Source organism: Amblyomma maculatum, chromosome 1, assembly GCF_055883805.1.
Source record: "Amblyomma maculatum isolate TAMU_Amacu chromosome 1, ASM5588380v1, whole genome shotgun sequence".
NCBI classification, from domain to species: Eukaryota; Metazoa; Arthropoda; class Arachnida; order Ixodida; family Ixodidae; genus Amblyomma; species Amblyomma maculatum.
Genome location: NC_139344.1, coordinates 285,226,275 through 285,254,134, shown reverse-complemented (window position 1 = coordinate 285,254,134; position 27,860 = coordinate 285,226,275). Strand labels below are relative to the sequence as shown.

The 27,860-nt window shown below is 45.6% G+C and overlaps 1 protein-coding gene across 4 annotated transcripts in view; it reads right to left on the bottom strand.

The window, feature by feature from the left end:
- Nucleotides 1-17,270, bottom strand: part of LOC146206727 (pseudouridylate synthase TRUB1-like) — an 82,633-nt gene extending 65,363 nt beyond the window's left edge. Inside the window, exons 1-2 of one of the 4 annotated variants that reach the window (XM_084591537.1) lie at nucleotides 16,954-17,270; nucleotides 16,070-16,150 (exon numbers count right to left, since the gene is read on the bottom strand). In XM_084591537.1, coding sequence (XP_084447663.1) covers nucleotides 16,070-16,150; nucleotides 16,954-17,095 — 223 coding nt within the window. In that variant the 5' untranslated portion in view covers nucleotides 17,096-17,270. Of the gene's footprint in view, nucleotides 1-3,896; nucleotides 4,158-16,069; nucleotides 16,151-16,953 lie in introns of those variants that run through there. The other 3 variants (XM_084591533.1, XM_084591534.1, XM_084591535.1) reach the window with 3 other exon arrangements.
- Between the last annotated feature and the right edge of the window lie 10,590 nt (nucleotides 17,271-27,860).

Sequence of the window (27,860 nt, the reverse complement as noted above, 5' to 3'; positions counted from 1 at the left end):
AGATGTTTTTCTTTACGCTACTTAAAGTATAAATGAACATATATTTGCGGTTAATGAATATCGCGCGCTACGTACGTTGCTTAAACAAGCGCATTGCGAAAGCGCACAGAAACCGGCGGGTAGATGCAGCAGCAGCAGCCGACGTACGCCTCGGGAGATTCCAGGCAGATGTCGCAGCCATCCCGTTTGCATGGTGTCGTATACTGATTTTAAAATGCACTACACTAATGTCTTACTGTCCTATATTGTAGTGCAATCTTGATATAATAACAACATAGGCATTTCTGTAACTATATAATATTCCAGAGCACAATCGGCACAATTTATCAAGGGACTATATTTTGCTACGCAGTGAGCTGATGCGTTATGGCTCTGTAGCTTTGGCTGCATAGCCACAAAAACTTGTCCGGGAGTATTCCAACCCTCCCTTTTGTGCAATCATCATCATCAGCCTGACTATACCCATTGTAGGGCGAAGGCCTCTCCCATGTTCCTCCAATTAACCCGGTCTTGTGCTAGCTGCATCTACTTGACCCCTGCGAACTTCTTAACCTCATTGGCCCACCTAACTTTTTGCTGCCCCCTGCTACGCTTTCCTTCCCTTGGAATCCAGTTTGTTACCCTAAGCGACCGTCGGTTATCTCTCTTCGCACTATACGTCCTGCCCATGCCCATTTCTTCTTCTTGATTTCCACTAGAATGTCAGTAACGAGTTATTTCTTAACCCACCTTGTACGTTTCCTCTCTCTTAATGTTACCCCTACCATTTTTCGTTCCATAGCCCTTTGCGCTGTCCTCAACCATTTTTCGTTCATAGCCCTCTGCGCTGTCCTCAACTTAAGTAGAACCCTTTTTGTTAGCCTCCAAGTTTCAGCCCCATAGGTGAGTACAGGTAAGATGCAAATGTTGTATACTTTCCTCTTGAGCGATACCAGTAAGCTCTAGTCATAATCTGCGAGTGCTTGCCAAATGCGCTATATCCCAATCTTATTCTCCTTGTTATTTCCCTTTCATGGTCTGGATCTGCGGTTACTACCTGTCCTAGTAGACATATTCGCCTACTACTTCCAGTGCTTCGCTATCCCAATCGTATTCTCCTTGTTATTTCCCTTTTATGGTCCAAATCTGCAGTTACTACCTGTCCTAAATAGACATATTTGCCTACTACTCCCAATGCTTCGCTACCTAACGTAAATGCTGTTTCTTCCCAAGTTGTTAACATTACCTTAGTCTTCTGAATATTGATTTTCATGTCTAGGTAATCAATCATTCTTTGCAGTTCATCCCCTGAGTTATTTAGAAAGACAATGTCATCAGCAAATCGCAGATTACTGAGGTATTCTCCATCTACCCTTATCCCTAACTGCTCCCATTCTAAGTCTGTGAATACAGTCGCCTCCCATTAATACAAAGTTCACGGGGACTGCAAAAAACTTTGAATTAAACAAACTTCCAATTAGGCAAAGAACACAAAAACAGCATCTTTATTAGTAGCAAAATCGAGTATTATCTAAGAAAAATAGTCTGTCATCTTGCTCTGCATCTTCTTGCCGAATCCCGCTGCTGAAAGCAAGTTCTGCAGGCTGCAGATGTGGCGGAACGCTTCTACTGTGTTACTTTCGGCGGCAAAAAAGCACTCCACGAGAGCAAGGCCCACGGCTACATCGGCAGCCTTTGGTTGCGGCTCATCTTTAACGTCGTCGCTTTCCTGGGTCGATTCCTGCGGCCAGGTAGTCTCTACAATCTCGCTATCCGTCAGTGTATCGCACGTTTCGACCGCCTTGTCTACAGTGACGTAATCTTCAAAATTAACGTCTCCGAGAGCGTCATCAAAATCAGTACCATCAAGCTCACTTTTGACGCTTCCTCTGATGAAATTGCAGAAGTATGCACCGAAGAAGATGCCACAAAACCCCAAGCCCTGAAGCAGTTTGCGATTGTGTCTTGCTTCACACAATCCCATGCTCGTGCTAACATGTGGATGGTACTGAGTAGGCTCACCTCATATTTTGTGGAGTTATCCATACACAAAATCATGCGCTCGAGGAGGTGCCACCTTTACAGGACCTTAACATTCTTTATGATCCCTTGGTCCATTGGCTGCAGAAGGCAAAAATGCGAGGCATATCGCACTCAAGGCTGGCACATTCACGTGAGCACTGCATTGGTCCACAAGAAACAACACCTTGCAGTTCAAAGAAGCAAACTTGCGGTCCAATTTGGTTATCCAGCTCTTGAAGATTTCGGCCATCATCAATGCTTTCTTGTTCGACTCATAGTCTACAGGCAGTGTCTTTACGCCTTTAACACCTCGGCTTGGTGCTTTCCCGATCACAAGTAGCCGACATCGTTTCGTGCCAGTCATGTTTGCCGCGATCAGCACCGACATCCTCTCCTTACTATGTTTGCCCCCGGCACAGTCGTCGTCCTTGAATGTCAGCGCTGTCTCTAGTAGAAGCCGATAGAAGAGTGCAGTCTCATCTGTGTTGAATATGTCCTTTAGATTATATTTGCTAAGATATTCACGCAGCTTTTCGTCCTTCCACGCTGCACATGTTTATTGGTCAACAGACGCTTTTTCACCACGCACGCTCTTAAAAACCAGGTCGTGGCGATCTTTAACCCTCTTGCTGTCACGAACGTACCGGTATGTTTTCGCCCCCCCCCCCCCCCCCCCCCTTCAGTGTCACCGACATACCGGTACGTTCTCTATCATGCATTAAAAACTTTACACCGGAGCGCGAAGTTGGCGCGCTTGGACAGGCTGTGCCATCTATCAAGTCTTTCTACAAGTTCATATTTTCGCCCCACGTGTTGGTACCTATATACTGAAGGCATGGAGCAACCGCGCCCACCCCCGCCACCTTCTTTGCCGGGGAGCGCGTTCGCTTCACGCGTGCTACTCTACTGCGCTAAGTGATCATGCGGCACGCGCGTTTCGCGGCGTGTGCATGCGGTTACGGGTTCAAGGTTTGTTCTGCCATCTGCCGCAGGTTTGCAGGTCTTAATTTTTATTCTGTTGGCGTGTCTGCTACAACGCGTCACGTTCAGGGGCTCGCGCCGTTGCCTCTCCAATAGGTCAACACATGACTCGATCGCTGCTTTCGCTCTCTCTTGCCGCGCCCTTGCTTGCGCTAGCAGCAGCATAGGAGGTTGTTTTAACCTCTTTCCATCTCCCTCTGTCATCTTGATTTCACAACTTACCATTTATCTCCGTTGTGCGGGCTACCAAAAGTGCGCCCTCCATGCGCGCGGTTACTTTCAGATGGCTGACCGTGCGGGGTCAACTGCGGATTGGAGTGATGGCTTTTTTGATTATAGATACGATTCGAGCTCAGATTCGATCTCTCAGGAAGTATCGAGCAGTTTTTTTCTTATATTATCCTCATTATAATCTCTAATCTAATCTCTAATTTATAATCAGGCTGATAATGATGATGTAAATTAACAACACCAGCAGAACACTGAAATGTGCATATTCCGTTGACTATGTTATTTGTATAGCAATCATAATAAAAAATAAATCGCTATGCTTGTTCCTTGATATGCTCGTTCCCTGAAACCAAGCAGACACTGGGGGTGAGTCACGGCCAGAAACGCCCAACAGCGAAAGGGTTAAAGCACGTCAGCCATCCATCAGAATAAACTAAAGTCATCGATCCCCAACATTGCTGCAAGCGTTTGGGCTATTGTCACAAATCTATCTCCACTGAGAGGAAGTTTATTGCTCCGGGCCTCCCTAATCCAAACCAGCAGAGCCTTCTCCAACTCTGGATAAGGCAAGGTGCGCATTCGCTTCCGAGACGTCTTAGACTTGTCGTTCTCAAATGCATCCATTATTGTGCACTTGTTCTTGATAAATTTTGAGAGCATGTTCGACTTGATCCCGTACTTACGTGCAATGTCTTGTTTGGCAGCACCTCCCTTCTCAACTTCCTTTAAAACTTTGACTTTCATCGCCAGGTCGAGCGTGCGATAAGAGCCACAGTTTCAATCAATGGCACGACTACGGTCCAATTCCGAAATGCAGAACCGCCCGCGAAACAAAGTGGCCGAGCACATTAAACACAATGCAACAAAAGGCTCGACCAACACACGCACCCACGCCTCACTGCTGGCTGCGCACGCTGCGAACACTGCAAGCCTAATCTCGTACAATCTTGCCACTGCCAGTATGCAGCGCTGCGCGCATCTATGGCACCTGCGTGGCCTCCGCACCGCTGCAAAAAGTGCGACACTGTGATCGGCTGCGATGGCGATGGTACCAACGTGGAGCACGGATGCTGTTGTAGCACTTGAAAAATTACACATTCCATCAAAAATAACGGTCACCTCGAAGATCCTGACTGAAAATAACCTTCCAATTAAACAAAACAATTGGCCAAGGACTTCGAATTAATGAGCAATTTTTTCCATAGGATTACATGCAAAACTGAGGGGACCAGCACTTCACTTCTAATTAACCGAAAATTCCAATTAAGCGGCTTTGAATTATCGGGAGTAGATTCTAATGATGCATTCGATTGGAGAGACGAGAGCAGAGGCGCAGAGCAGTACAGAGCAGTACAGGAGCACGCCGAGTAAGGGTGTAACTGTCCTCCCACGGGAACGCTCTCTTCGTGTCGAGAGCAGAGCGCCACGACCATGTAACCGCACTTCTCTCCCCAGCATTCTCCGCCTGCCCGCAGTGGCGACAGTTGCAACCCGAGGAGAGGCCAACGCTCCGTGTAGAACCGTTTGTTTTGCATGCCTTTGTTCTCACAGTGCGGCGATCTGCCTCCTTTGACCCTTTCGACGACAGCAGCGACTCTCAAATATGCATACAGCACTTGAGCAATGCTTTCCGCTCGCCGAGCGCCGACACTTTGCAGCCGCCATTTTGAGCGTCGCCGACGCAAAAGAGAGAAAAAAAAAAGAAAAGATGGCACAGATATGACGCTTTATGCCATGTGACTTCCTCTACTCTCGCTTTAGACGAGGGAGCAGCCGGGAGTGCACTCGTGTGCTCTCAGCGGAGGAAAAGCCCTTCTTCTCTACCATTGGAAGTCAGTGATTCTACTCCTGCTCTCGCACTGGAGGGCGCCTGCTTGTCTGAGAGCACTTTCGAAGTGCTCTCGAGCGTCCCTGCTCTCCCACTCGAATTCGCCATAAGCAAGCTGTGGATAGTACTGGGGAGATCGTGTTTCCTTGCCTAACACCTTTCTTTATAGGAATTTTGATACTTTCTTTATGCAGAACTATGGTTGCTGTGCAGCCACTATATATACAGTAAAACCTCGTTAATTCGAAATATTTGGGACTGCAAAAAACCATCGAATTAACCGAGGTTTCCAATTATCAAAAACAGACTAAAAATTGAAAATAATTGCACGATACCTTGGTGCATCAATACAGCCCCTTTATTTAGATGTTTACTTGAAGTAGTCATCGATGCGCGACTGCTTGGCACGGTAGTTCGCAGCACTGTAAGTCATGTCCTCCAGTTGACTAACAATGCACAGCATATCACTGTCACCACCACTACACTCCAAAAAACTGTGCACGTGCAGTGACTCTACGACCGCAGCTAAAGCCGGTGCACAGGCAGGTTCAGCGCCAGTATCGTCGGAATGTCTTCGGTCAGAGATCTCACTTTCGAAGTCCGCATATGACGTTTGTACATCACATTCTGCATTCATGTAGACCATGAAATTGCAGCTGCCGTCGTCTTCAGCGATGTCGTTCATGCGCACACAGAGTACTTCCCCTTCATTGCCTAATGTACTATCAATATCAGACAAGTCATTGCAACCATCACTCTCTTCATTGGGCAAACCGGCATTTTCCCGCTTAGAAAACAGCGTGCTTGAAACAGCACTGAATCAGATCGCCTTTTACCTGCTTCCAGGCATACGCAATTAAACAAATGGCACCTAAAAGATCCACAGAATATTCTTTGCCATTGTCATAGCAGAGGAGGATCCTTTTCAACAGATGGTAGCGATATATCTTCCTTGCATGCAGGAGTATTCCTTGGTCCATGGGCTGAGATTTTGCGGTCACATTCGGTGGCAGAAAGATAAGCTTAATCACCTCCAAATTCTAGATATCACTATGAGCTGGGCAGTTGTCCACAATGAAAACAACTTTCCGCCCAGATGCAGCAAACTTGAGGTCGAGGTGGCGCACATACTCCTCGAAAAGCGCTGCTGCCATCGAGGCCTTTCGGTTGCTTTTATTGAGCATATCGTCCTTGGAAGGGAGTCGGGCATTTTTGAAGCATCGAGGCTTTGCTGCTTTCCCAATGATTAGCAGTGGGAGTTTATGATTGCTGGACATATTTGCTCTGAACAGTACGGTTATCCTGTCCTTCAGTTGTTTTTTTCCACTGACAACCGCATCTTTTGGTACAAACATCTTTGTTGGAAGCATTTTGTAGAACAATGCAGCTTCGTCTAAATTGTAGACATCATCCTCTGCATACTCTTGAAGCAGTGGAGCCAGTTTATGTGCCTTCCACTGCTTGACAACATTTGTGTCGACACTCCCACTTGCACCGCACACTGTCACGAATGTGAGGTTGTTACGGTCTTTAAATCGGCACAACCAGCCATTGCTGCACTTAAATTCCTTATGGCCCAGCCGCAGGGCAAGCTCATTGGCATTTTCACGTAGCAGCGTGCCATTAGCAGGTAGGTGCACTGCATTTGCATGCTGTAGCCATTTCAGTAGAGCGCATTCAATGTCTGATAGGTTGGAAAACGAATTCTTGTCCGCTGTAAGCTTCGAGAACCTTCGCTTTGTTTTTCAAGATAGTCGAAAGGGTTGATAAAGGCACGTTGTGTTTTTCTGCCGGCTGCGTTTTGGACCTTGTCCATTTTTCGGCCTCTTCAATCGGGCACACCTTTTAGCATGGAGTCAAGGCTTTATACTTGGGCATTTTCTTCTCAGAAACTCCGTGCACGTGGTCGGAAATGAAGAGCACAGCACACACACGTCCACTCAGGGCACAGAACGGGTCGAAATGCGGCAAAAACGATGAGACCGGACCATGCGACGACCGCGACGCAAATGGTAGACAAGGAACAATGGAAACTCTGAAAGACCTAGTGGTGCTAGTGGCACCTAGTGGCATCTCTGAAAACTGATTCTAGCCTCCGAGACGTGCGTCGCATAGCACGGTTCACTGAGGCCATAGTCAGAACCGACAGATTAACTGAATTGAGGCGCGCTGACTGTTCAATTTATCCAGCAAAATTTCATAGAAAATGTTGGGACCACTGAAAACCTTCGAATTGCGCAGGATTTCGAATAAGCCAAGTTCGAATTAACGAGGTTTTACTTATCTTCTAGCACTTTCACGTACGGCTCGTCTATACCCTGATTTCGAAATGCCTGCATGACCGCCGAGGTTTTCTACTGAGTCAAATGCTTTTTCGTAATTAATGAATGTTATGTATAAGGGCTGGTTATATTTCGAGCATTTTTCTATCACCTGATTGATTTTGTGCAATACTTGAGCTCAAACAATTGAGTGGTTCAATAGAGAAAAGCATTCTACAGGGTGCATATAATTGTGGAACACATCGTATAACACTATAGACCTTTGCAATAGGGGCCTCTTGGGCGTTGCCATATATGTAGTTCAGTGGACTGTCATATGCACCTCGCGCTAGCATGTGGAAGTGGCAGCAAAACTGGTTTTTGACAGTCCAGAGAGGAGCCGTTCAGACAGCCACCTCCCCCAATAAAGCCTATAGTGTAGAAAATTGAGAGAATGTGTGACGCAAGGTAAGGAGCTAGACGAGGAACAAGGAGTAACACTGAGAGGATATGAACAAAAATGCACTGAATGTGAAAAAAAAACTTTAAAGAAATTTTCCTGACAACTACGAGCCACAGTGCACACACTGTGGTGCAGAGATGGACCTATACTATGAGCTTGACAAAACAGGAAATTGAAAGTTTAGAAAAACTGATTGCTGAGCAGCCCAGGGAAATGCTGTCCAGCTTAAACACAAAAGTTCAGCAGGAGCTCACCAAAAGGGCAAGAGTGGCTGCAAGATCCAACATGCTTTCAGAATAGAGAGATCACCCACAAATTTCAAAGCCAAATAATGTTTTCATAACCTTCATTTGAACACTGTACCACTACGGTATAATTTTAAATTCGTTTCTGTTTGTGAATTTGGTTCTTACAAAAAAAAAAAAAAAACTCTTATTCAAACTGGCTCTGACCAATGAGGGCAGGTTTTCATGGGTCACAATAACCCAAAATGATGGTGTTGCTATACAACTGCACAAATACCAATGAAAGATTTTGAAATATATGAAAAGAGACAAACATTCAAACCTGATTAACTGACCTGAAATGAACCTGGTTCCAGTTTCTTTTAAAACTAGATAAAGTGTAAAGTACGCTCCACTGTTAAAGGGAACATCCCCTTTAACAGAAAGAGGAGGGGGGGGGGGGGGGGATTGTGTCTCCTTCAATAATCACCGAGAATTGAAAACATCAGGCCCATGTGCAGTGAGTGCGAAAGGTGGAGTCAGTATTGCCTCGTCTCCCATGACGCTCTCCATGCACTTGCCTTGTGGAGGTGGAATATCTAGAATGTGAAAGCTGAACTAAAACTGTAAACTGCACTTCACTCCCTGACATATAAAAGATGAGTATTTTCAAAATATATTTCTTTCATTATCGATTCTTCGGATGGAATTTTCCGTGTAACAGAGGTGACGAAGGAGAGATCTACTTCTTGTCCACTTTCTGTTCTAAACCTATGACACTTTCATGTTGCTGCAGTGGCGAGATCATAATGGGAAAAACTAAGCAACCCATCAGGGCATTCTCCTGGCTCTGCTTTATTGCATTGCGGTCACACTTGATAAGTACAGTCGTGCCCCGTTAATATGGAAACTCGCTGTCCGGACAATGGACAGGGGAAGAATGCAAGTGCCCCACTTGAGCCCATGTATTTTTGTCTCGTTAATATGTACAGTGCTTGAAAAAAAAGCAGAGTAGTCCGAACGCAAGTTAAAGAAGGGCACGCCGCCCACGAACCTACGCGACAGCCGATACGGCGGGATGCCTGAACGAATCCTGTGGGGTTGGAAAAAACCAAAGCCTGCATGTAGCCGTACTAAGGGAGGGGGGAGGGGAGCGCAAGAGCGGAGCGGAACGTACACAGAAAACCGAGGGTCAGCGTAAGAAAGACCCCGAAAGGGGGGAACCAGGAGATTTCTGGATGCAGCGGAAGTGCCGCCGCAGTCGGGAAAACAGCAACATGTGGTTGCAATAAATTCTGCTGAACGTGAACAGAGAGGCCGGTAAAAGCGTAAGAAAGAAATGACAGGAAGAAAGATAAGTGCCTACAGTGGCGGCGGGAACTGAAGTTTTCTTTCCCAAAGCGCAATGTGTGTTCCATGAAGCCGTTAACGCTTTTCGGTGAGAGTTAAGACACACTCACAAAGTAGAGCGACAAAAGAAAGGCGACGTACGAACACGCAACCGGGTTCGGGCGTCCCGTCCTGGACGCGCTTCCCTCTCATGCTCGTGGTTTTCGTCCCTGTTGCGCTACCGAACTGACAAACTTTGCACACTAGGCGGTCCATATGTCGGCTTCGCTTTGAGTCAACGATGCGGCCTTGACAAGGTCTGAGCCCATCGTAGTCGGCTAGCCGTTGTTCTAAACTATACTTCAGCTTGCAGTGTTTGTTTTATGGGAACACATAAAAACGGCGCCAAGAAGATGGGATGTTCGATAGCCCTCTGCATAGCAGCTTGCCAACTTGACTACCTTGCTTCCTTACAGAAACAGTACAAGGCAAAAAAAGAAAGAATCAGAACGGAAAGGCAGAAAGGTTAACTAGGCAAAAAAGTGCACAGCATCAGGAGCCTGTAGCCCCCAACTTGAGTCTGGCTTTTGGCAAGGCGGGAGTTAAATGCAAAAGAACAGAGCTGGACGTAGACGCGAAGAAATCTGTGAATATAAGCAGCAAAAGCCATCTCAGTCAATCCAAGCTGCGAGGGACTAGTATCGACAGCTCAGCTGTTTCCTCGCCTCAGGAGAATCTGAAGCAGCTACTTAGCGGCTACTTTGCTCAGTGAAGAGGCCAGTTTGGAAGTGGCGGTGAGTAGAGAATCAGACGCTGATTCATCGGTCAGTGAGGAGTTCGTGCTCGAAAGTTCGACCAACACAAAACCCAACATCACGGGTGTCATGGTAAGCGAGTCGCTTCAGACTGCACTAAAATTTTTTAAGACAACAATGAAAAGGATAATGCACTCAAAATTGCCGGTGTTCTGTGGAATTTTGAGTCCAGTGCACACCGTTATGTACAAAAGCAGTCGTTAATTACAATTCTCTTTTCTCAATAAAATCCTTTTTGTTTTTATTCATGACCCATTATTATGGATGACTCGCTTTATGGACAGTTTTGGTCGGAAACCGAAGTGTCCATATTATTGAGGCACGACTGTACTTCTTTTATTGTGATAGCATTTATTGCCTCATGGTTCGTGTGACCAGAAAATGTCCTTCGTACCGGACAGTCACACAGAGATCAATAATAAAATCAGTAATAAATAATTAATCATGACAAATATTTAATTAGTCATAGTTATTCATATTCTGTCATGCTTAGTCATAGTCAGTTTCGTTGTCATATTTATTAAGTCATGATTAATCATAGTATGTGATTGAAGTTTGTGGTTTGTGGGGTTTAACGTCCCAAAGCGACTCAGGCTATGAGAGACGCCATAGTGGAGGTCTCCGGAAATTTCGACTTAACATGCACTGACATCGCACAGCACACGGGCACCTTACTTTTCGCCGAATCAAAAAGCTTGGATTCAGAAGCTGAGATTCGATCCCGTATCCTTAGGCACAGTAGTCGAGTGCCCTAACCACTGCACCAGCACGGCGGGGTAGTATGTGATTGACTAACCATAACAATGACTGATTACCCATGACTATGACCAAGTAACCATGACTGAAAAGCCATGCTATTAATATGCCTAATGACGACTAGACTGACCTTGACTGTGAGCAACTATGACTATGCTATGACTAGCTTTGTCTATGACTAACCGTGATGACTAATTGCTGACTATGAATATGACTGACTAATCATAAATAACTACCAATGACTATGACAGTGGCTAGTCATAGTCTTGGTTAGTCACAACTGTTTAGTCATAGTCCATATTCATAATTAGTCTTGGTTAGTCATAGTCATGATTAATCAGTCATAATTAAACTAAGACCATGACTAACTATTAATGACTGACTAACAAAGACTGATTATGAATACAACTATGGACTATGATGAACCATGACTGAGTGACTATGTCTATGATTCTGATGACTGCCTAACCGTGTCTGACCAACTATGACTGCTATGACAAACCATGCTATAACTATGCCTAATGGTGACTAACATGACTGAACTATGACTGATGATGACTCACCATTACTATGACTAAATAACAGTGACTGATTATGAATATGATTGTGACTAACCATACATGACTACCAATGACTTAATATGACTATAACAATGGTTAGTCACAGTCACTCATAATCATAGTTTGTCATAATAATTAGTCATAGTGGTAATTAGTCATATTCATAGCATAGTCATAGTTGCTCACAGCCATGGTTAGTCAGTTTGTCATAATGATAGTCTTAAACAGTCACAGTTATGGCTACTCACTCAGTCATTCATGGTTAGTACACAAGCACAGTTATGATTAGTCATAGTCGTAGTCATAGTAATGGTTGGTCAGTCAGTCATACTAATATGATCGCCCACTGCATCAAGAGAATGTCATAGGTTTAAAACGGAAAGTGGACAAGTAGATGTCTCCTCCATGACCTCTGTAACACAGAAAAATTGCTTTGGAAGAATCAATAAAAAAAGAAATATATTTTGAAAAATACTTGTCTTCTGCATATCAGCGAGTAGAATGCAGTTTATAATTTTAGTCAGCTTTTGCATTTTAGGTATTCCACCTCCACAAGGCAAGAGTAGGGAAAGTGCCGTAGCAGACGCAAAGCTGACTCCACTTTTCACATTCACTGCACATGTGCCTGCTGTTTCCAATTCTTGCCAATTATTGAAACGGGAGTTTTGCGGAGCGTTGTGGCCATGCAGCGAAATGTTCCCTTTAAAAGTGCACCATACTGTACAGCACTACCTTTTAAAGGCTGTCTGTGTATGTACAATCATGAGCAAAAGTGGAGAGTCCCCGGCTTCAGTGGCAGAAGCAGCTGCCAGGCCATATGATGCTGCTATCTTACGCCATGTGCTCGTTGTGAGAGTACTCCAAGTGACACAAAACTTCACCTTCACTCTTGCGTCGCTGCTTATCATGCCTGACAAATTTCTAGTGCAACATTTCACTACTCAGTTGCTGACATTCGCGATAAAAGGAAACATGCATCGCAGAGCATCCTGGGCATGGCCTCATTGAGCATTATCAGAGCAATCAGACGGTAGTGCAGTGTTAAACCACTGCACTTTCACTAAGTGGCACACGTGAATTACATTTCAGCTGCATCTATGTTCAGTATTTTTCCCACACTAAAGAATTTTTCTGCATAATATTTTCCCCGTCCAATGGTTCTGGTTTGTGGGGGTTTAAAGTCCAAAAGTGACTAAGGCTATGAGAGACGCCGTAGTGGAGGGTTCTGGAAATTTCGACCACCTGGGGTTCTTTAACGTGCACTGACATCGCACAGCACACGGGCCCATCTAATAACTTATTTCAGTAAGAGATTTAGAACAAGCTTTCTTGCTGCTTGGATCAGAAAGCACATATCGAAGGGCAATTTAGATTCAGGTCCTGAGTTCTGTCTACCGAGGCACAGCAATGCATTTGTATTCATTCGCTTGCTACGTATTGCTCCGGACTAAAGTCTAGAAAAATTAGGTAAACCATAGGAGCAATGCCAGATGTGCTTGTAAATGCCATATTGCACCGTGTGCCTGCATGTACTATTCCTAATATTGCTGGCCTGTTCACTCACGCATTTCTATATTACACAAATTTTTGAAACAAAAGGCGCAAGTAGCCACAAAGCTGTTGAACGTGTGAGCAAGACTAGAGCATAGATTTCTTTCGTTCCTTATTGTAGAGTGCATACTAGCACAATGAGCATGGCATGCCGTCGCAAACAACCTACTGTTTGCACTGGACTCCTGAACCCTTCGACAGAGATGGTTACATCAAGGCAGAAAATGCATGAAAATCTAGCTACCTGCTTCAAACCCGTGGAATATGTGTTAACAAAGTTTCGATTTCTAAAAGGCTCTTTATTTTCGTGAACAAAAATGACTGCAATACTAAAACTCCACTAATACTGTGCGAAATAGCCACAAAGAATACAATTGCGCGCAGACGTCAAGTGACGTCTTGTCCGCGGGCTTACGGCGTTGCAGCGGCCCAAAAGAGGGTTCTGGAGCCGAAATATGCTACGATCACATCACAAAAAGTGTCACAAATCGGTGACAAACTGATTGGCTAGCCCCGCTCATATAGACCTTATGCAAAAACTGCCGCCCCCTTGCACTGACTGCGCACATTTTCGCCATGTTGGGGGATTCTGGATACCACCGCAGTATATGGCAGTACATGATTACCTACGCGCAAGTTGACATTTATCGTTACCTAAGGTACCCAAACATTGCTGTGTAGCTTGACGTACACAAAAATGAGCTAAGGTTCACCCCGGAAATGAAGTGAGGGTGCCAACTTTGTGCAGTTTATATTAATGTGCACCATTACTTGGCTCATGTGTGCTATGCATGAAATGTGTGTAGAGAATGTGTCTGCAGTGGCTATGTAGGTAATGTTCAGTATAATAGCCACAAGTGTTACATATCTGATTAGGTTATGACGAGTATAACTGCACTTTACTAATTTTAGGTCTCAGTTAACTGCCCCTAATTAATCGAGATTTAGTTAAAATTTACGATACATCATTAAGTCATATATTGTTAGATAGCTTGTCAAGTACAGTTGTTCTGAAGTGAATGTATATCAATTCATTACTGTTAATTAATAACTATAATTAAACTGAGCTTCACGCTACATCAAGCCATATATCTCTGGATAGCTTATATTGTGTGAAACTGCACTATACTAACTGTAGTCCTTAGTTAATAACCATTAGTTAAATGCGATTAACTTGAGGCTACAATGTGGTACAATGTACCAACTAGCTCAGTTATCTGCCCTCTTAATGGAGCTATATATCACTGAAAAGGCTTCGATGAATAGATTCCAAAATAGAGCGCTAAATTACGCAAAAACCCTTTTAAACTGATAAAACCGTGCATTAACCGAGCTAACATTTATCTAACTCAGTTAAAAAACACGCAACAGAAGCAAAGCAGTAGAACTTATTTATATGCATTATCAGCAAGTAAGGAGAGATTAAGTGCCCCGGCAGTCTTTTTTCTCGCTGGGATCACAATATGAGATGAGCGAGAAGTCATTATGGGATATAGCGTTCTTTTCAAGAGCAATAATTGAATCGAAGAAGTTAGTTCGCAGAAAAAAGGCCCAAACGTTAGCCGTTTGCTTATCTTGCAAGTTCCCAAGGAGCACTTCGTGGTTTGCGAGTATCATAGGCGAATGGATCCGGAACAAACTTTCAGCCCGGCGCACGCAATAGGTCATGTAAATTCATATTTCACCGCTTGCGGTTGGCTATTCAGTCTTCCCGCATATTTTGCGAAGATCGAATCTTCTAAGCAGAATTGTACACGCTATTATAGTGTGCACCCACACTGCAGCATCGGCAGTCATGGTTAGGCCGCCATTCTGCCTCTGCTAAGCAACCGCTATCGTGGCACCAAAATGCATGCAGCAATGCAAATTATCAGGCAATTCTATTTTAGTGCATCCAAGCTACACCAAGGCTGTGAAGCACACAGTAGTAGAGGGCTACGGATTAATTTTGAGCACCCAGGGATCTTTAACACACACAAATGTCAACACACGGGCATTTTAGTTTTTCACTTCCATAAAAAAAAAGGAAAAAAAAAAAGGCCGCTGCGACCAGGAACGAGCCTGCATCCTTTGGCTCAGCAGCAAAAGGTCTTTAGTCAGCCTTAAACACTCTAGCAACCAGCAAGCTTCAACAAGGTGTACTAATCGAGTGTGTGATCATGATACGCGTTGTCAGCGCAATGCGGGCGCGGAGCATACCTGAACCTCAACAATATGATTGTTGATACAAAAAGAAAACAGACAAACAGAGGCCAATGACTGAAGAACAATGCAAGTCCGGCATTTCAAAACAAAAAGATATTCTTGGCCAGTGCATTTCGTCTTGAACGTACATGGTTGTAAATTTCTTCACTGCTGCAGTGCCTCTCCAATTGCGTTTTTGATGCATAATCTGTACCTGCCAAGCCGCTTGGAAATGTGGACAACACAGAAATGCCCACAGATCACTTGTCAATCATCATTTCTCCGCCAAACCTGTATTAAGGACCGCCAATCCAAGAAAGCCCCTCATACGTTCCGCATCGGGCAATCACGTGACCACAATCCCTCAACATGACACTGCTTATTTGTTTGTTTCCTCCAGTTGATGGAAGCACTTTTGCATAGTCTATTGGTCAATTCCGACCGGTGGACCTGTCGACTAATTGGAGGAGAGGCTGACTGGCAGGTTTGTGACAGTTTTTGTGATATGATCAGAGCGTAATCCGGCCCCATATCACCATTACTGATCATGCCTCAGACATTTAGAGCGTGCCAGTCGTTGATAGGATGCTTGTCATATTCCTGGACACTTTGTGATGCGCACTCCCGTTCGTCGAGACTGCCAGCAGCAGAGCAGTCAGTCAGTATGTTAACTCTACGGAGCAGTCGAAAGCTGCACTAGAATTTTCTAAAGATTGATAAGCATCCATGTGAAAGTGAGGGGTACTCTCACAGCTAGCGCACAGCACGAGACAGGTGCAACGTGATACAGCCAGTACGGCCTCGCAGTCATGGTCGCTCCCCTATGCTCACGATTGTAATGCATGAAAAAAATTTGTTCCTGCTTCAACATGTAAGGAAACTCACCAATCACACCTCGGGCAAAGTTATCCAAATACCCAATCGGAAGCACATGAATGGCATAGTGCTGCAGGCGAATGTCCAAATCTAGAAAGAGCAACAGCATCGGCATTTCGGATGAGCACACCAAATGTGTGATGAGCATGTGCGACTATGGTGTTTAAAGCACCAGAAAATAGTTCACACTAAACCCTGTAAGCAGCGACTGAGAGGTACTGAGACTGCTGTATCTGTTGATGTTTACCAAATAACATATGGCATATACCCACACAGGGGGATCAACCAAGAATGGACCATTTGCAGAAATCTGCAAGTCAGCTTCTCTACAGGGCTTGTTTTCCAACCAAAAGGTCTCAATTCCAGACGCCACTCTTGCTGTCTGCGTGAGGCTGGCGATTCGCGAAAGTGTAACAGAGGGAGGGTCCGTGACGAATAGGCTGAAACCAGTCATGCTCGAGAAGCAAGGCGCTGGACAATTTCCACCCCCTTCATCCTCTTTTTTTACATATAAACGGATGGTATTCAATCATTGCACCTTTTCGACACCTCTCCCCGAGTCATCATGAAGTCAACTGGAGACATTCCAGTTTACTTAGAAAAGGGGATTTGCCTGTGTTCGTTTCTTCAAACAATGCGAGTGGCGTGTGGGAAGGGGACCTTTTGGTTGGAAATATATTGAACTAGAATATTTATGCAGATAGTCCATTGGCCACTGCCAATAAACACACCGCTTCTTTCTTTATTTACGGAATGAGAATGCCCAGAAGTTATCTTCGCCAAATTTGCAATAGTCCAAGCGCATAAAAAAATAAATGAACAGAGTGTTTAAGCGGAGACATGCAGTGCAATAATGAACTTTCTTAACTGTTTTCCACTGACACAATACGCACCGTAGTTAAAAACCAGCAGTAGCTTTTCTGTGACGTCCTTAAGAGACTCGCCCTTCTCTTTAAGCACCGGAAATATTGCACGCACAACTTTTCTTGTCTCTCTCACCAATGTCTGTTTACCAACTAGAGTTGTAGCACCCATTTCTATGAGAAAACTTGGTCGCGCTACGGCTCGCCTGCTGATTGACGCCTTGGCAGCATTAGTATAGCATTAGGGTCCCTAGAAATATTCTAGCAGCATGGCTAGGGTGGCTAGAACTTGCATGGCTGGCATGGCGGCCGAGTTCGAGTCTTGGATTATCTTGGACGAGTCGCCGACTTCGGCGTCAACACGCAGTCGTCGGTCGGTGTGAGGGTGGTATCTCACAACATCCTAGACAGAATATTTTTTTTTTTTTTTTCGGATGCAGCCAAAGTCAGAGCTTTTGGCTGCGAAACGCCGTTTCAAAGAGTGACCGAATTTTGTACGCATTTTTGGCGCCGTCTCCTGAGACCCAGTTGCGGCAGCGAAATACTTCTGACGTGTGCAGTAGCAACGTTACTATAGGCACCGTGCAGAAACCCAGGGGGCAGCACTCGCTGCGAACAGGCAGCGCCACGAGTGAGCGCCGGAACAGTTTGATAGGGAGACGCGCGGCCGCCTGGGCAGGGCGCGCGCTTGAAAAAGGCGGCCTGCGCAGCGAAATGGTAGCAGTTTCAGCCAGCTCGAGCGACGTAGCGAAGCACAAACAATGCGAGAGCCACACGACACAAGACGCAGAGACAGGGACGAGCCCTGGCCGCCCGTTGGGCGTTTATTTCTAGGATAGAAACACGCGAAACAGAAGACGACAGGAGAAGAGCGCGCAGTTGGAAAAGGCCGAGCAAAAAACGAAGGGGGTAGGAGGGTGGGGAGCGTAAAAAACACGGTAAAAATGTAGAAAAATACAAAAAAAAAACAATTGTGGCTGTACCACACCTCCCAAGTGTGGTACAGCTTCACAAAGGCCAGCTCGAATGCCCCAAGCGGGGGTGGGTGAGAAAAAAAAAAAAAAAAAAAAGCTGCGGGGAATCGAGCGGCCGAGAAGGACGGAACGAGTATGGGAGAAGAATAGGAATGAATGAAGCTGTAGTCGGAAAAGAGAAAAAAAAAAGCCTAAAAAATAAAAAGCGACAAGCCTGAAAATGCCGCAGGCACTTATATTACGCAGACGGATTTTGAAGAGCGTTAGCTGTTTTCTGGTGAGGCGGTTGCCACTTTTCTCGGCGATAAAGGAAAGGATGGCAGATAGCACGCGGTCGCTGATACAGTGACACAGCTATGAGAATGAAAACCCCTTACAGCACTGCACAAACGCTCTACAGTTTCCAATACACATGCATGTCTTCCTCTCTGTCACATGTCAGAATTGTGGCATGCTTAATTTTCTTTTTCGTCGAAAGAACGTCCTGCCTCATCCCGACTTGAATGCTAGTTTTCTTTCGTTTGTTTTTTTAACGATCCTTAATGCCTCTTTAATGGTACTTTCAAGTCCTCTGCCACAAAATTAAGTTTTGGCAGGGGAAGGTAGCAGGTGGCAGTCAGCCGCTCGACAACTTGTTTGGAGCAGGATGGCATGTAATGAATGCCAGATCTGTTCAGAGCGTCCACAAATAAGTAAAAAAAAAAAATACATTCATTTTTTTTTTACTTATTTACTACTTCAGTCTCGATTGAGCAGTATCGCATGAGAAACAGCTTATCATTCGAGGTTCAACAGCTCAGTAGACATCGAAATGTCATTAACACGACTAAATGAATAAAGCGTATGGAATGACATCTCCTGAATCACATATACAGAGGAGGACGAAGCGGACAGCGAAGGAAAAGAAAAAAAAGGAACGAGCTGAGAGGGAGGAAAAAAATAATGAAAGCAAGCAAGCAAGCAAAAAAAAAAAAAGTTGGCAAGGTAAATTCGCGAAACTAATGCGCAAGACATAGTAAATGCGCCATTAAAACGCTCCATTCCTGTTGATTACACTCTGCATTGTACTGGCTTATGCAAGCTATCGCAGACAGGGAAATATAGACCACAGGACACATACATAAAAATTATGCAATGAACAACTGCATTCACGAGCGCGGCCCACTGGGCGCGCACGGCGGTCCCAGTAGCACTGATGCGAGTTGCCCAATTTCTTTAAATATTATTATTATTTTTTTTTTTGCAGGTTGAGAAAGGATGCTAATGCAGGTGAAGGTATAGTGTGTCCTCTTTCGAAAAAAATGCTTCGCGGTAAATCTGGAAACGGCAATACCCGGGCATGATTGCCAGCTCACTGCTCATTGGAAGGCAGCGATTCGCACTTAGCGTCTCTTCGCGTCGTAAAGCTCATTCGGTGACGCGAAAAATATGTTATCAGGCCAGTGAAAATGTGTGCAACAGCAGCAATGCAAGGTCTGCAACCTAGCAATTCATTTGTGACCATAGAATGCCGCGAATCGAAAGAACGAACGGCGAATGCGCCCCACGCACAGCAGATCCGCCGCGTCTCCGCTGCACGGCCGGGCGCACGTCTCCCTACCAAACTGTTCTTCCCACCGCGAGGGGCGCGCGCGTCGCACCGCGGCCGTGGGCAACGTTACTAGAACAAACTCAGTTTGTTTTTGTTCTAGTAACTATAGTGCCTAGAATATACTGGCTAGTGTGACGAGCGCCCGCGCTTCCCTATGGGCAAGGATGGCGCTATTTGCAATGAAAGCCAATTGTTAGCGGCAGAGGGCGCTGCTTGTCGGGAGGGTGCCACCTGAGCAGACGACGCAGTTTTCTCTGTTCAGAATACGGCAATCTGTTGGTGTTGTGCGTGCGTGTTAAACCTGCTTCTGCGCGTCTTTTGCTTTCACGAAGGTGCAGTAGTTTATTTACGGTGTAGGTGTTTGCTAATGCGAGTCGTTCCGCACTTGTACCTGCTCGGCGACGATTGCATCGGTTTTTTTTTTTTTTTTCTCGTTTTGTGCACGCGTTCTGTGCTCGCCTGTATCTTTTTTTACTGTGTCGCCAGTGGTCAAGCGCGGTTCCCGATTGTTGTTTCCCCAGTGCCTCTCACTAGACTGCAGAGAAAAATGCCAAAGAGAAAGCGGTGGTGCACAGAGAAGACTTGCTTTTTTGGCAAACGGGGCTACCGCTAGAACAAGGAGCGTACGTATTACTGCGCTATCTGATGCTACGTAAGTACGCATTCTGTACAATGGGAACGAAGCATCGATAGAAATGACGGAAGGTAAACGACAGCTGCTTTTGTTGGCGAGAAACATTTTTTAGAGCATGCAGTTATATTCACAAGGATGGAAACTTGGGCGAGTCGGTAACGGTGCTCCATGACAGTGTGTAGCACAGAGTGTACACAATCAGGCGCTACAGGCAGCACCTGTGTTGTGTATCTTTTCTGTGTCCCTCGATTGTCCTTTCGCGCTACACATATGTCATACGGATGCAGTTATATATTAGGCGCATGTTTCACCGTAAGCGCGGCATTACCAGCGAGCTTCATCGCGATGAACCGGCCGCGTCTCGTGCATATTGTGTATCTGACAAAAAAAAAAAAAAAAAAAAAAAAAAACTTCGTCAGCTTCTTCATTCCAAAAGATGGTGACTTCGGCAAAACCTTGTGCAACAGGCCGCGATGTACCTTAGCCGCTGTAAGTAAAGGTTCCTCGTTTGTGCTCTGCTGTTTTTTTATTTTTTTTTTTAATTCAAATACCTCACGGGCTCCGATTGGAGTATTATGTGAGGGGGGTTACATAACTGGGGTGCGAAACAGAAGCATGTAGAAGATGGTTATTTTAACATCGTTATTTTCAAAACGTTAACATTTACCCTCCACACCTTGTGCCCAAGACGGCACCAAAAAGGAAGGAAAGAAACATATGCGAGCAGCAACCAGCTCGTAAACGCCATAAGCGGGACGCAGGGACTGGACCCGGCGATTCGGGCTCGGAAATCAACGAGGACTCCTGTTTTTTCGAAGCTGGCTTTCAAGACTGCAACGACTCCTCCGGCTCCAGTGAAGCGGGCATTGTGGGTGAACAGAGTGGCAGCCAGGCTACACTGCAGACACCTAACCACCACGGAGGCCGTCATCCGTTTGATGACATTCTCATTCCGGTTACATGGATGCGGATACCTTCCGTGGATAACAGCCTAGCTTATGCTTAAGACCCAATATCTTTGAAAAGATGAAAAAGGTTGACCTTGCATTCCAACTTTTTGGAGATGAGGTTATTAAAGGACTTTTTTTGCACCGGCGGCATGTGGAGACTATATACACTCGGGTGCAACCAACAGAAGACTTCGTCAAGCTAATCAATCGCCTGATACGAGTAATGACCTCCAGGATAACCAAACGTGCACTTAAGCCGGGTAGCCCAGACATGCGTTTCTTGGAAGACTTTTTAGGATATCTGGACAAGTGGGAAGAACATGCCAGCATTGCCTTCCACTCGCATTATCACCTTTGATTAAACATGCTGCCTTCGTTCTATTAAACCGAACCTTTGTTTCGTGACTTGTATTCTTTGAGTTTGAATTCCTCCAAACGCGAAAGCTCTCATGTGCGTTTACCGGGTTAGCGTGTGGCTCACGTACCGATTTAGCTTTCAAGTTCGAGCAATCCGCACAAAGCAATTCGATATTAACATTAGCATGTTAAAACGTTATATCAATCCTAAGCTCCTGAAAGAGCTCTAAAACAAAGTATTAGACGTGAGCCAAAGCAACGCGCAGCTCCCTTTCCAACTCTCAGCAGCGCGGCGCAATGTGCGCGAGAAACCGGCTCGCACCACAGCGCCGCTATGCGGCCGCCGGCGGCTTTCATTGCTAATCGAGCCATCCCAGCCGGCGCGCTCGACACACTGGTCAGTATATTCTAGGCACTATATAGTAACGTTGTTCTTGGGTTCGGTTCCCACCATCGGCACGTTGTTTTTCCTTCTACTTTGTGTTTATATATATTTCTCCTAAACAGATTACATAACGAATTTGTGTGATATCGAAGTAAAAATAAACAAAATAACAAATAAAAAGACAAAGTACAATCTCCAATGCTTTCCTTGGCCACGCCGACTGTTAGCTTCTTTCCTTCATGCATTATAACGAGCACCCTCATTTCCCCTTCATTTATCTGCTTAGAACAAACCACGGAACAAACTCAGTTTCACAGCTCCCCATACCGGATGGATGGATGGATGGATGTGCTGTCACGGCCGGTCTCGAGGGAGAGTGCGCGCGCTCTTTCTTACGGCCTTCTCAATCGCCGCGTGAACAATGGGAACTTTTCTCCTTGAGTCACGCTCTCCGCCGCCGCAAGGGGCGCGACCTGCTCACTGTTCGCTCCGCATCTGCTTCAGTGGCGGCGGGTGGCTTTTGCCTGGTTTCGCGCTGTCGCCCGCGGGTTTCGTGGTGAGTGCAGCCCCTAAATGAAAGATTACAGTAGGTAGATGCTGCAGCGGCATCCTGTCAGCGTGCTACACACGTGAATGGAGTCTTTATATTAAAAAACACTGTCGCTCAGCAAACGCTCGACAAGCATATGACATGTATTGCGACATTGTATCTACTTTTGTTCATTTTAATCTGAATTTTAGAGCGCAACTCTTTGGCGGCCGTTCCTGGGTTTCGCGTCGGCGTCGGCCTCGTAACCAGTTCCGCCCCCCTTTCAGCCCCCCCGTTCGAGCCGGCGCTTTGGCCACCGGAGCCTCGCAGGAGGAGGGGGGGGGGGTAAACTCAGCGGCGAATGATGGGGGCAGGAGCGCGCGCAGCTACCGGAGCACACGAGGAAAAAAAAGGGGGTCGCCGGAGGCAGCGCTAGCAGCGACTGACTGACGTCGCTAGTCAACACAGCGTGCTGCGTAGAACACCGTCGCCGCCATGCCCCCCCTCCCTCTTCCTGAGTGGAGCGAGGGTGCTCTCCGGTTGCGGAAACGCCGACCCGCTCCGCAAGTATGCGGGCGCACCGAGACGACCGGTCCGGAGGGGGATACATAAGCGCTCGCATCCTTCATCCGCAGAAAGCAACCGTACAGCGGCGGATCACGGTGCGTGCATCCCGTTCTCACTCGCTTCCAGGCTCGCTTCACTCGCTAGCGGCGTCAGCGAGTCGCTGCTATCTGTTCGTTGCGCAACGTTCCTATGGACCCACGCGCTGCCTCCCGCAACCTCCCGATAACTCAATTGCTCTCTTCATTTCTCGGACCACAAAGCTTCTTTCATGACAGCCAAGAACTGTTAGTGGAGTGTTTCTTGAAGGAATACGTGTGAAAAATTAAAAAAAAAAAGAAGTATGTAATTGTGCTTATGTGCCTTGCTCGAAATCCTTGCCTCTTTTTTTTCTCTATTGGTTCACGGGAAAGGAAAGGCGCAGTATTTGTCACATTTGCTCTGTGGACACCTGAACCGCGCCGTAAGGGAAGGGAGGAAGGTGGGAGTGAAAGTGGAAAGACAGAAAGGGGAGCCGTAGTGGAGGGCTACGGAGTAATTTCGACCCCCTGGGGATCTTTAACGTGCCCTGACATCGCACAGCACACGGACGCCTCTTCGTTTTGCCTCAATTTATCAAAAAGATGAAACAGCTGATGAGCTGTGCTCAAATTTCGCATTAGGAAGTAACATAATCGTGGGCATTTTTTTACCCAAGCCTGTACAAGAAGATGAATAAAAAAAGTGAATGAGCAGTGATCACATCGAAGCTTCTTCAAGGCAAACATAACAGCAACAATGGCAGAACCGTCTTTCAGCGCTAGATGAGAAACCATCGAGGTAACACCGAAGATGAAAATAATTTTATAAAAATGTAATGTAAGTTGCACAATGCTTACATGACATAACGTGTTAGTTGTATAACGTCAGAGTAAACGATTTTAAGTTTTGTTTTCAATTTTGCTATAATTTATAGACCAGCAAATGTTTTATGTTGTATTATAAACATTATTTTAATTTTGCAAATAAACGTTGGTTTAATGAAATGTTTACATGATATCATGATTATTTGATGAAAAAAACAGGAAATCTATTTCAAGCACTAATTCCTAGCAATATTTTCTTTCTTTTTCTAGTATGTTTTTGAACTAATAGTTCCTTGTAACTATCTGTGCAGTAATGCCTGTCTTAGAGAGCAATCGCTGCCCCATTATTTTGGTAAAATGCGTTGCTTATTACACATTCGCCACTGTTACTCAAGGGACACTCCTCAATAATGGATATAAAAGCTTTTCTCTGTGCTATTTATTCAGAGGTGACTATAGGAGTTGTATGTCGCCCTGTATTGCGCGCCTAGGCACCTAGTGTCGACACCGACGAAATCATTTCAGCTCTACCGCAATCAGTAACCGAGGAACTGAAAGAAGTGATGGTATCTCCTGTCATCCCATTACCCACTGTCACGTATTCTGGTTTAGCTTACGTCGCTGGATACATTGTGAAGTTAATCAGTGACTTCGGGTGTGACGCTTGTGCTATCCTTCTTGAAACCAGCGAAAGAAGCAACCCCACGTACGCTATTCTGCGGGGACAATATTCTAGCGGACTGCATTATCCAAAACCAGAGTTTGTAGCCCTCTTGGACAAGGTTGTGTCTTTTTTTGAAAAAGCTGTCGTGCACCTACCACACACAAATGTCCTTGAAGTCCTTCAAATCTTAATCCAGCCAGCACTTGAGAACTCACCTTTGCTGAGTTGCCCGGAAGGCATTGACAATAGCCAAGGTCCGCTTCTTTAATATGTGAGAAATTTCTCAGACTCCGTCTTGTCAATTATGCTAAGAAGGTGACAAACAGGAACGAAAGGCCAGCTCCTTATGTGCACAAACCATCCAAAAAGATTTTGAGTCTAATTTTCTAGCCGCAAGCACCGTTTTGATGAATGAGTGCAATGTGTTAACTTTGAAGGATATTTTTTTTATTGCTTGCTGCTCTTTTCAATTATGCATATCTGTTTATGCCCATATGTCCTTGATTAAATGTTTTTTTTTATTACTGGTATTAAACAGACTACGACTGTCTACGTGTGCGTCAGTCGCGAGGCTACGTATACATTTGCTGTCTTTCAACCTACTGATTTATTTCAAGCGAAGCTAGAACAGCTCACTCCACTAGACAACTGAAATTTTAACTGTATGCGTAAATTTTTGTTCCTCACTCTGAATCTGAGACGTGCTATGAATTTTCGTCAGTGTCTGTTTTGCTCTAAACGAAAACGGCAGCGGTTGACAGAATACTTTGAATATCCACCGAACAGTTTACCATGCAGACTAGCGTCAGGTCGCGCTATACCTGCTTACAGCTTTCAAAGGCACACTGCATAAAATGGTACATATAGTTTTGTGAAAAATTTAGGGGCAAAAAGTGTTGATGTAAGTCCACCCGAAACTTCATTCGACCGTGCGCGACAGCACTGACGAAGGCGCGCGCACGCGCATTATTGACTATTTTATTGCTCATACACGATAAATCAGACGCTGATTACGGCTTCTTCCTATAAGCCATAAGGGGTGAAATATCAGAACCTGCCGGTTGCAACCGATGCGGGCGGAGCGAAGAGCGAGCGCGCGTTTCCCTTGCGCGTGAACGGCTGTAGCGGAGGAGCAGCAGTGGGGCGGTGGCGACCCCACCTAGGCACGGCGGGCGGTGGAAACAGACCCCATTGGAGAGGCCGTAAGCGAAGAGAGAAACACGCTCTCCCTCGAGCATGGCGCTGTTTATTGGTTGCCAGATGATTTTTACTTGCTAAATCGGGCACATGAAGATGGTTTGAAGCTGGCAACGTAGATCGTGGGAAGACGGCGGCGTGCAGTTAACTGGCGGCTTCTACAGGGTCTTGAATATTTGGGGGCTGGGATTTAAAAAATTCCTATGCAAAATCTACTACACCATTCGATCTGAAATATCGTTCACAAAGTAGCAAAATATAGTCTACGTTATCTGATAAGTGATTCAACATCGGTACTTGCCTGGAATTTCCGAAATCGAGAGAAAACTGCTCTCGGTGGCGTGCACAATTTTCGCAGAAGAAAGTCGAAAAGCTATTTTGACATGGTACGTCATCTGTCGGGCAGCGAGGCAAGCGCGCCAACGGCCGGGATGGAGCTTGCCTCACTGCTCGACAGATGACGTACCATGTCAAAGCAGCGTTTGGACTTTCTTCTGCGAAAATTGTGCACGCCGCCGAGAGCAGTTTTTCCTCGATTTTGAAAAATCTAGGCAAGTAACGATATTGAATCACTTATCAGGTAACGTAGACGATATTTTGCTACTTTGTGAACGTTATTTAAGCTCGAATGGGGTAGTAGATTTTGCATAGGAAGTTTTTAAATCCCCGCCCCCAAATATTCAAGACCCTATAGTTCACTGTACTGGCGGCTACAAGGGTCCCTAGAAATATTGGGTGCGTTCCAATACCCCCTCGTAGACGTCTACTTAGACGGCTACGCGAGCAGCCGCCATCTTGGGACGCGTTCCAATTCTCGCGAAGCAGTCTCGCGAAGACGGCTTCGCCGAAGTCAACATCGATGCAGACTACTTTGCTGTCTAAACATGGCGGACAGAGCGCGTTTCGCGCTGAGCGAGTCGTGCGTGCGGTTGTTGCAGTAGTTGTACGGTGGTCGTGCTCTTTGGGAACGCCGGAGTATATGCATATGAACGATCTTTCAAACGTGAGTTGTTACGTCAATGTATGCGCTAGCTAGAGGCTAATTTAGCTGTCTTTATGGTCGTGAGATTCATAGCACTGCAGATTCTTTTACCGCGCTTAAGAGGAAAGCTGCGTTAGATGCTGTTGGTCTTTTTTAACTTGACGAGTTTCTTCAGTCGTGATGTTATCGACGAACTCGTCACTTTCTGGGCACCTCGCCGAGAGTCAAGACGGCTGCTGTACGGCGCACGTGTGTGTTTCTATCTTGCTGTAGTAGCTGTGGCAAACTTCCGCGGATTTTCAGTTAATCTCGGAAGAACGAACTCGCCTGACGATGCCGACTTGTTGCGCATTGATTTTTTTGTGCCTGTACATTATTAAAACGAGTTGTTTTCTTTGGTTTCCTCGTCTAGTGACTACAGACAACAGGTGTAACGGCACAGTTTTTCGTTTGCTGTAGCCGGTTATCACCTTTCGTCCGTAATCCCCTCAAGTTTACAGTATTTTGCATGTTTTCATTCTTACAGCTGTGTGAATGAGACATCTGAGAAGCATGTACACTTCAGCATCAGTAATAAAAAAGGAAAAAACGGACTAACGTTCTCTTCCGTCAATTCGTGATAGGGCTCATTGCGTGAGAAGTAGGTCTGCTACAAGTTAATCTATTAATAGTCTATCTGGTCTATCTACGTTGTGGCGATTACACATGTAATATTGTTGCTGCAAAAAATCGGCGAACCGTTAAAAACGTGATTTTTACCTGTATTGTCATAAATCTTTAAAGAAAACAGCGCTATAATAGTTGTTAAAACGGTTTAGTTCAACCTTTATGCCGCGAGGTGACGCTAGGCGTAAACAGGTAGACGCGTTCCAATACGCGAACCTGTAGACGTCTACGAAGCAGTCTTGCTAGACGTCTAAGAATTGGAACGCATCCATTGCTAGTCTCTCGTCCGCCGGCCGCGACGGAGGCGGCCGCTGAATCATCGCTGCGGTGGCGCTGCGGTGAAGCGGAGTGCCACTGCCGACGGAGCAGACGACGCGCGCGCCCGTGCGCTTCGAAATGCATTCGCTGCATGCTCATTGTCAGGTGCCTTGTACATGCAATGCCGCTCTTTAGTCTTTGAGTTCAGTTTAGTCGTAATATTGAATTCGCAGCCGAGTTGTTGGCATAACCACAGATACGATTTTTTTTTTTCGTAAGCGAAGTTTTGCGCGCATGCCTCTGAGCCGATGTAGAAACGAAGCTGCTTTTTATACCCTATT